The following is a 9,456-nucleotide window of genomic DNA, read 5'->3' as shown; positions in this document are numbered from 1 at the left end:
TTTTTGGCGGAACCAGGGATTGAACTCAGGACCTTGAGCTTGCCAGGAAAACACTTATTCCAGTGAGCCATCTCCCCGGTCCTAAGCCCTTAGCTTTTTAGGTTTGCTACCTGTGTGAATAGCATCAGAACTAAATTAAATTATAGGGTGCTCACCTGGTATTTGTAGGGAGTTGCTTTTCAGTGTAGAAAATACACTAGTTATATTAGCACAAGAAGAAAAATCAGATCAGTGTAATAGACTAAATTCAGTAAGATAGCTCAGTGGTCTAAAGCGGCTGCTTAGGCAAGCTTATGCAAGCACAGGAACCGCAGTTTGATTCCCTGTACCATCTGCCACACCAGCCCCGCCCCCAGGGTGGGCTGAGCTGGCCACAAAAAAAAAAAAAAAAGAAAGAAAGAAGAAACACATACAAATATAATTGAAAACTTAATATATGATGAAAGTCTTACTTAAATTCATAAGGAGGGGCCGGGGAGATGGCTCAGTGAATAAGCGCTTGCCTGGCAAGCACAAGGGCCTGAGTTCAATCCCCGGTTCTACCAAAAAAAAAAAAAAAAAATTCATAAGGAAAAATATAGATTTTCCTTTTTATGTTTTATAAACCAGTTATTCATTTGCAATAAAACAAAGATTGCTAAAAAGATAAATTGATAAATTCTTTTTGGATTAATATGGTGGGCAGTACAGTAATTTTATAATTAATTAATTAATTTATTTTCTATATTTAGAACAGGGTCTATAGGGTCTCACTATGTATATTGGACTTACAGTGATTCTCCTGTTTTCAGCCTCTCAAGTGCATTTTTACAATTTAAAGAGCAAAATAAAACAGTAATGTTAAGAAACAGGCAGGATACCATAGCAATGGAAAGGGAGTACTAGTGCTCTGGAGAATAACCATCCAACGGGAAAGAGAGCTTTGGACTATTTCTCTTGGAAGCGGAGACTGACTCCTGGCTGATTCAAACTCCTCGGAGTACAGAAGCCCTAGGCAGGAGCACTAAGCACTAGGCAACTGTATTTTTGAGAGTAACTGACTTTTACTAAGAAAGAAAATCTGTTTGTTGCCTCAGAAGGGGAGAATAGAGGACTGAGTTTGCCATGACAAGACTTACTGGGTGTCACATAACGTTCCTCTGTCTGGGAATAATAATGGTCAAAGGCAAATTTGTGGTGACTCAATAAGGGAAAACTGCTAAGGATGTGAGCCCTGTGGAAATAAACTTCTGGCCGCCTCACTAGTAAGAAAGAGTCCTGACTCACTGAGGTATTGGAGGAGGGTAAGCAATCACGGCCAGGTTGATGTAGAAGGGAACTATGATCATCAACATGAAAGAAGTCCTGGAGACAGAAGCATGGAGGAAAGAAAGAAGATTGCTTGTGAACACTGTACTGGCTCCCTCGTGTAAGAACCTGGAAGAGTCAATAAGATCTGAAAAGTACAATAAATAGAGTAAAAGAGGAAGAAATTGAACATAAGGAATAAACAATTGGGATGAGGAAAAAGAGAAGACACGGGAAAAAAGGAAGGGAAGAAATTTTATGGCAGAACCGGGGATTGAACTCGGGCCCTTGTGCTTGCCAGGGAAGAGCTTATTCAATACTGAGCCATCTCCCAGCCCCTCTCAGTTTTTTGAAGGTAGCAGTTAATGCTTAAAGTTTCTACTTTGACCAATTTTATATGCTTCCATCTGTAATCTGAGCAACTACATTGGAGACAGCAATATGTAGTATAACAACCACAGTTGAATACCTATCATCTTGGTTTTTTTAAAAAAAATTGTGGATAGCTTCCATCTCTTATGTATTATTTTTCTATTCTCTTTAAAATAAATTACATTCAAAAAAGAAGTTGAAAAGGAAGCAGGCTTTGGCAGGACAAGCTTAACAAGTGAAAAACTAAAACAGATATTCCAAGGAAAATCCTTGTAAGATTACTAGAGTCAATAGGTTTTGATCTGTCTCTGTTTGCTGGCAAAACTCAGCACTTTTCTTTCATGATTTTCATGTTCAGAAAAAGTCAACACGTGTTTGTAGGCATCAACATTGCAAAAGTCGTTTTCCTAGAGAGTCAGAAACTTATGGGAAATGCTCAAAGTTCAATTTATTTGGTGGGGGGACTGGAAAGAGAACTCCTTTTTTTGTTTTGTTTTTTTGAGTCAGGGCTCACTATGTGGTTCAGGCTGGTCCTGAACTCACTATGTACCCCTGGCTGGCCTTGAACTCCCGGTGATCCTCTTGCCAGCAACCTCCACAGTGTTGAAATTACAGACATGTGCCACCATGCCTGGCCAAGAACTACTTTTTAATGAAATCCTCATGCAATTTCTTTTCTTTTCTTTTTTCTTTTTTCTTTTTTCTTTTTTTTTTTTTTGTGGAACTGGGGATTGAACTCAGGCTCTTGCACTTGCCAGGGAAGGGCTTATTCCACTGAGCCATCCCCCCAACCCCTTCATGCAATTTCTTAGCAGTATTGTCACTTGCCTTTCACTGTATGTTCAGAATTGGAACACTTTTACCACTTCCATGCACATTCTTTTACCATCTGAACAATACATATCTCCTTGCCTAGGATCTTTCAAAACATGCTCTTTTTTATGAAATTCATAATATAACAGCCGTGCTGTTACAGTTATATATAGGTCAGGTTAAGTTATTCCTCTGCTCCAAACCTTCCAAACTCTGCCCTCTGATTTGGGGTAAACACAAATGTCTAACAATAGCAACAAGGCCCTCAAGAAATGGTACCTCATGTTCCCTTATGATTCAGCTTATGCCATCTTCTCTAGTTTTCTTTTTTTAAAAAATAGAATAGCTGGCATTTTTGGAAAATGGATGATCCTTACAGACGTCAGACATTCCCCCAGGAAGGGCTTGGTGACCCACTGAAGGGAGGGTGATCTTCAGAAAACCACTTTCCTGAAGTCATCTTATTGGTGGGATCACCTCTTTCCAGTGACTGAACAGAGTTAGGGTCTACATGCCCAGTGCTGGACAACTAATCTGGTGACACTGTTCAAACTTCCAAAACTTCATGTGGGGCTGGGATAATGTCATGTTTAGTCCCCTTTACCCATCTTTTCCTAGGAATTGACCCTAATAATTAGCTCTTATTGTAAATACAATCTCAACTTCCAAAACCCAAATGTGTCAGTCAGTTTACCATCACTATAACAAATAAGATATGATCAACTTAAAAAGTGAAAAGGTTTACTTTGATATACAGTTTTAGTTTTCAGTGCATTATTGACTGACTCAAATGCTTTGGGCCTGTGGTGAACAGCACATCATAGAAAGGGTGTTAATAGCACAAAACCTATCACTTCATGTCCAGGAAGTGAAAGAGAAAGGAAGGGATTCAGGTCCCACAATTCATTTGGACGGCATGGTGTTTTTGAATGGAAAACATCCTTTCAGATGTTGTTTTTGAGTGGAAAACATCCTGCTTAAAGGCCTTGCACATATTAGGCAATTATTCATCATTTAACTACATTCTCAGCCTTTTAAATATTATTTTATTTTTTTGAGACCGGGTCTCACTACGTAGTTGAGGTCAGCCTTAAACATGCTGTATAGCCCAGGCTATTCTTGAACTAACAATTCTCCTGCCTCACCCTCTTCAGCAGCCAGGATTACAGACATGTGCCTCTATACTGAGTTTAAATCCCACCTCATTAAGATTTCCCCATCTCTCTCCCAGTAGTGACCTGCTGGGAACCAAGCATCTAATACCTAAATCATTCAGGAACATTCCTAACTGTAGCGCCAGCCTGCAACACTTACGTTGTGATTTAGATCAAGAACGATCCCCAGAATTCTCATGGGCTCATAATGGGGCTTTCCAAAGGTCACTGGATCGTGCAGGTGCATGCTATAGCTATCTTGATGTTAGAGTGGGACCTAGTTGGAGGTGAGCCCTTGTGGGGATGAGCCGGAAGTGCACAGCTCTCTTCCTGGCTCCTCTCCTCTCTCTGCTTCTTGGCCTCCATGCAGAGAACAGGTTTCTTCCACCATAGCCTTTCTACTCTGCTGTGTCTACTTAGGAGTCAGCCAACGATGGACTGAAAATGACAGCCAAAATAAACCTTTCCTCCTTTACACTGTCTCAGTGACAAGAAGGTAACTGAAACAATACACTAATTAAACTATCCAAAAACAAAAACAAAACCAAGTGGGAGAAAACCTACATGTTTACCAGTAGGGAAATGAATGATAGGCTATGTGATGAAATGCGATGTAGGCAGACATTACCTTTCATGAATTAAGGTAGAGAGATGATCCTGATATATTTTTAGTTCAGCTTCTAAAAATGCAGGTAGATGAACACATATCTGTGTGCATAAAAACAATTTCTACAATATATTTATTTTCCCCACACTTGGATTTCTTCTTTTTGCAAAGGATGTGTGCATGAGCTCAGGGAATCCCTGAGAGAACTGGGAGGGTACAGCATGACTTGAAGTCTAGCTCATGAAGAGCCAGCTCAAGAAGACAGTGTGTGTGTAGACATCCAGGCCAGGGTGCCTGTGGCACTGGATTTGACTCCTGGTTATCTCCTTTGCATCATCCAAAAGGTGTCCTGAGGTGCTTGTGAGAATCAGTTAGCTAGTTAAAGAAAATGTCTGGAACAATTCCTCTAAACATTTTGATGCTCAATAAGTTTGTGCCTTTCATGAACTCAGTACATGTTAGTCGCTATCGCTCTCTTCCTCCTGACTGGAGGGACAAGAGTGAATGTTAACGTGGGGAGCTTGATGGTTGATGTCTCAGGGGATGCTCAGATGCCAGGGAGCCGGGCAAGGATTGAGCATGAGCAGAGAATGGACTCCTCTAGCACTGGGAGTCAAGGACGGCAATGCCAATAATTCTGGAAAATTCAGAGGTAGAAGGTAAATGCAGACACAGGCCTAGGAGAAAAACAGATCTTCCCTTTTGGTACAGCTCCCCCTACACATGGTAAAATGAGGAAGTGAGGGGAATCCAAGAAAGAGGAAAGGGAGTGAACATGCTCAGGAGGTGGACAGAAAATCTGGCTCCACACCCAGCCCCTCCCACATCTCTGTGTGTGTTCCAGTTACGGTCTAGTCTTATTATTTGCTGTGCCGAGTTGAGGAAATGGGATGTTCAGTGCTGCAGAACTTTGATTCTCATACACAAAGATCAGCAGGATGTGTCATGTGTGTGGCTCCTCCTTTGGTCCTTCCCACCCCAGTGGTGCAGGATCTAGTTCTTTCTGTCCCACATTTGGCCACTCCTGCCTGTGCAACAAAGTCAAGAGTCACGTCCTTCATCCTTTCCAAAGGTAATTGGGTTGGTGAGTCCAGTGAGCTAAAGTGGGTGGGAATGTTAAAAGGAAGCAGGGAGAGGAAGACTTCAGGTCTTGGGTGGGAGTAATTGGGAGAACTATAAGGGAGCAATATGGAATTTAATTATCAAGTGGAGACTCGAGGCTCTCCTCTCTTTCACACATTCTAGATTGAGTTTTGGTAGTCACATTCCACAGTCACAAGCTAAAACTCAAACTCAGGCTCATCTCTGGCCTAATTCTAGTCTGATCTTCAATCCCAACTCTAGGCATAGCCCGAAGCCCTGTTCTAAATCCAGTTCCTTCTTTAACCCAACCTCAGAACCCACTTGCATCTAAACACCAAATGACACCTCAGTGCTATTCTGCTTGCACTTTCTGTGCCAAGCTTAGATCTGACTCCATCTCTGATCTACCACGAGTAGTGGTGCCGATCCTTCCATGCAGTACAGCTTCAGCTCCAGCCCAATTTTAGATTCAGGCGTAGAAATAACTTTACTCAACCTCAAGCCCAAGCAACAGCCTAAGTCTGACCCTATTTCCACCTTTAGCTGCAGACACAGGCGTCTCTGATCATACTCCTAAATCAGAGCTCATTCTCAGCTACAGCCTCAACTCCACTCTGACCTCAGCTACACTCTGCTAGCCTCCTCTCTGGCCCCAGCTCTGCTCCACCCTGGACTCTTGTCTCTTAATTTCAGCTCTGGCAGCCTCAAAGGCTGTGTGTTTGTCTAAGAATGGACATGAAATATGAAAACTTTCAGGAGCTGGGGAGTGAGAAGAAAAACCCAGAAATTAGAAAAGGTAAGAGGAATGGGGAAACAGTCTCTCCTAAAGCTCTCTGCTAAGATATCTGACAAGATATCTACTGTCACATCTTGCCTGCTCTGCTGCCGTGTACATGTTGGGTCTTTAATTCTGGATGAGTCATTTCCTCTCAGGGCCCACTGTGAAGAGATTTCAAGGTCCTCAGAAAGACAAAGACATAGAAGGTCTCCACTGGTTTTGGGGGTTTGGGGGGGGAGGAGATGAGAGCTATGCAGCAGTTTGATTTGGAAGGGAAGCTTGATAATTTGTATGCCCATCATGCAGATGTGTGTGAGCCTGCCAAGGACCCATTTCTCTAGTTACCTCTGTCCTTGTTTTTCCTCCCCCAACTCTGATGGTAAGACATCAGGTATCACCAACTGTCCCTGTCTGTGCATACTTATGTGTATTTGGGGTCCCAGAGGTGAGTATCTATGTCCCCAGGAATGTGAGAGATCTGTGTGACTGAGGACTTGTGCTGGTCCAGGAAGGGTCAAAGGGCTGGTTGTCTGCTTGCCCCTGAATCTCCTCATCCAGTTCTAGCTCTCATCCCAGCAATCCCAAGGCTCAGCTTCGAACCTTGTTGAGTCCCTGGGGTTCTTTTCCTCCTGTCTCTGTCACAACCAAGATTCTCCTTGTAATGATACTCTCTTCTCTCTCAGCTCCACCTCTCCAGAGTATACTGGGGAATTTCTGCCATGGGCCCTACCTCAGCCTCATCTCCCTGTGCCTCAGTCTCTTGCTGCTGGTAGTTGTCTGTGTGATTGGACACCAAGGTGGGTGCCTGGGGCGGGCAGGAAGAAAGCAATCATGGGAGTGCAGTTGTGCGGCAGTGCTGGGGTGATGGCAGGAGCACTGACGGGCACAGTGGGCAGTTATGGACAGCAGTGAGGACTATGGTGATGGCCCTGCTATGAAGCAGCCCAGAGGGCCATAACGACAGTTGATAACAACAGAGGTGGAAACGGGTGGAAATGGTGGGGGACCCATGATTTGGATGGCTGCTGCTCATGTCACTTACTAGTTGGGTCATGTGTCTAATCTCATCAAGTCCTGAACCTTTGTGTCTTTGTGTGCAATACTGGATAATGGGGCCTTGCCCATTCCCACGGGGTCAGTGTAAGGCCCACATGAGATAAGGCATGTAAAGTGAGGACCTGATAAATCTTAATTCTGATCATTCCCTCCACTTGGTCAGGTTCTGGCTTACAGAAAGATCTGATAACCCTGAGAACAAATTCCAGCAATTTCACCTCAGCCCATGAAGCTAACATCCAGCAACTGACTTCCAAATGTGAGCCAAACTTGAAAGGAGCACTGGGGTGAGGTGGGTTTCAGTGGCTGGGGGCTGCCTCCTGAGCTCAAGTCCCTCTGTCCTTCAGTTGATGCGTTGCAGAAAACCATAAGTTCACTGAAAGCAGAGGTGGAGGATCACAGGGAGGAACTGCAGGCGGGTGAGAGAACCTGGTGTCCACAGTGCATGGGGGGTACGCAGGGGAGCAGCTTCCTGGTGCTGAGCCCCGTCCTCTCCAGGCCGTAGCTTGAACCTGACGGTGGCTTCTCTCAAAAGCACTCTGCAGAAAAAGGAGCAGGAATTCAAAGAAGGTCAGATGGCTATTCCCCTGCACCTGGGCATGTTGTTTTGGAGAGCATGAGGTTCCTGGGCTGTGTCCTATATAGGATGACTGAGGAATCACTAAAGACCACACACAGCATGTGGTTCCCACTCGCGTCTGCTTCTGTCCCAGATCAATCTCAGATGCGCACACGGATCCAGGAGCTGGTAAAAGACCTGCGGTCCCTGTCCTGTGAGTTGGCTGAGCTCAGGAGCAATGGTAAGGAGGATAAGGATGTGGCCAGCCTCTCTTCACAGCTGGGGGCTCACTAGGCATCACCCCAACTCCTTCATCCTCCCTCCCCTGCTAGGCTCCAGGACCTGCTGCCCCCTTAACTGGATGGAGCACGAAGGCAGCTGCTACTGGTTTTCTCAATCAGGAAAGTCCTGGGATGAGGCTAACAAGTACTGCCAGATGGAGAACGCCCACCTAGTGATGGTGAACTCCTTGGAGGAGCAGGTGAGGCTCCACCTGGCTCTTATTTGAGGCTGGCTCGGCTACAGGACAGCTCACCATCCTATTCATCCCTCCACAGAAATTTATCCAGAGCAACACGAGACGCATAAGCACCTGGATGGGCCTAACTGACCGAAGTGGGTCCTGGAAGTGGGTGGACGGGTCTGACCTCGACGGCGGATTTAAGTGAGTGGGTTTGCTTGCCAGAAGCTCTGTGTCTCGTGTCTGCGACTCTTCCCACCTCCCAGCCTGTGACCCTATGGTCAGAGAGACTCCTGGGAAGGGGCTGAGAATGACTTCCTGGTGTGGATGGATGGTCTTCTCCTGTCTCCAGGAACTGGAGTCCAGAGCAGCCAGATGACTGGTACGGACATGGGCTGGGAGGAGGCGAGGACTGTGCCCACTTCACCGGGGACGGGAGCTGGAATGATGACGTCTGCCGGAGGCCCTACCACTGGATCTGTGAAACAGAACTGAGCCAGCCCAGCTAAGAGCCTTCCTTGCTGTAATTTATTTCCTCAATGCCTTGAAATGCTAAGATCAAGTGTTAAGAATCATTTCTGGGGAGGGGCGCCCTTCATTTTCAGGGGGAATTTCACCTAGCATTTTAAAGAGAGGGAAAACGATGGTGTCTAAGGAATGTACTGTGAAATGTATAGTGGTTGGGAGAATGAAATCTATATTTTGTACAGTGTGCCGCTTATTAATGTCATCTTTTTCTTCTTAAAGTAAAAAGAATAGAAATATAGCCAAATATCTTATGCACTGTCTGGTTACTGGGGGTTTGGAGCTGAGAGTAGCCTGTCTGGCAGAAGGAAGACTTTGGGAGGAAGTGAGAACTGACAGGGCTTTGGGCCAGTGGTCTACTGAGGAGCCTGGCTTTGTTACTTACAGGTGTGTGAGCTTGGGTAAGACTTTCTGTCCTCTGAATCTCAGCTGAAAAATAGGGTTGTTAGGTGAGCAACACCTCATAGAACTCAACCACCTTAATTTGTTGAGTGCTTTAAAAACCTTAAATGAGGCTGGGGAGATAGCTTGCAGTCTAAGGGCCTGCCTGGCAAGTGCAAGAACCCAAGTTTGATCCCAAGGGTGCACCGTGCCAGCCCAGAAACCGGGTATGATGGTGCATGTCTGTAATTCCAGTGCTGGGGAGGCTGAGACAGGAGTATCACTACAAGTCTGAACTATGTAGCAAGACCCTGTATCCAATAAACAAGTAAAGAAAAACCTTAAATGAAACTGGTGGACGCCACATTTACAGACAGGTAA

At 45.0% G+C, this 9,456-nt stretch overlaps 1 protein-coding gene across 1 annotated transcript; it reads left to right on the top strand.

Moving 5' to 3' along the window:
* Window positions 1-4,915: 4,915 nt before the first annotated feature.
* LOC101568864 (C-type lectin domain family 10 member A) lies at window positions 4,916-9,087 on the top strand. Its single transcript, XM_004638372.3, has 10 exons — window positions 4,916-5,305; window positions 6,010-6,112; window positions 6,778-6,891; window positions 7,314-7,409; window positions 7,498-7,569; window positions 7,649-7,720; window positions 7,864-7,950; window positions 8,042-8,190; window positions 8,267-8,373; window positions 8,522-9,087. The coding sequence occupies exons 2-10, from the start codon at window positions 6,046-6,048 to the stop codon at window positions 8,676-8,678; spliced, it is 921 nt and encodes a 306-aa protein (XP_004638429.2). The 5' UTR covers window positions 4,916-5,305; window positions 6,010-6,045; the 3' UTR covers window positions 8,679-9,087.
* Window positions 9,088-9,456: the final 369 nt, after the last annotated feature.

Source organism: Octodon degus, unplaced genomic scaffold (genome assembly GCF_000260255.1).
Source record: "Octodon degus isolate 3935 unplaced genomic scaffold, OctDeg1.0 scaffold00098, whole genome shotgun sequence".
Lineage (NCBI taxonomy): Eukaryota > Metazoa > Chordata > Mammalia > Rodentia > Octodontidae > Octodon > Octodon degus.
The sequence above is the reverse complement of the archived record's forward strand: the minus strand, read 5'-3'. Positions and strand labels throughout refer to the sequence as shown.

Excerpts from the sequence above, each read along its gene's own strand:
- LOC101568864 (XM_004638372.3), top strand. The coding sequence starts at position 6,046 with ATGGACATGAAATATGAAAACTTTCAGGAGCTGGGGAGTGAGAAGAAA. Across the intron at positions 6,113-6,777 it reads AAACCCAGAAATTAGAAAAG|CTCCACCTCTCCAGAGTATA; the intron begins GTAAGAGGAATG and ends CTTCTCTCTCAG. Across the intron at positions 7,570-7,648 it reads CAGGGAGGAACTGCAGGCGG|GCCGTAGCTTGAACCTGACG; the intron begins GTGAGAGAACCT and ends CGTCCTCTCCAG.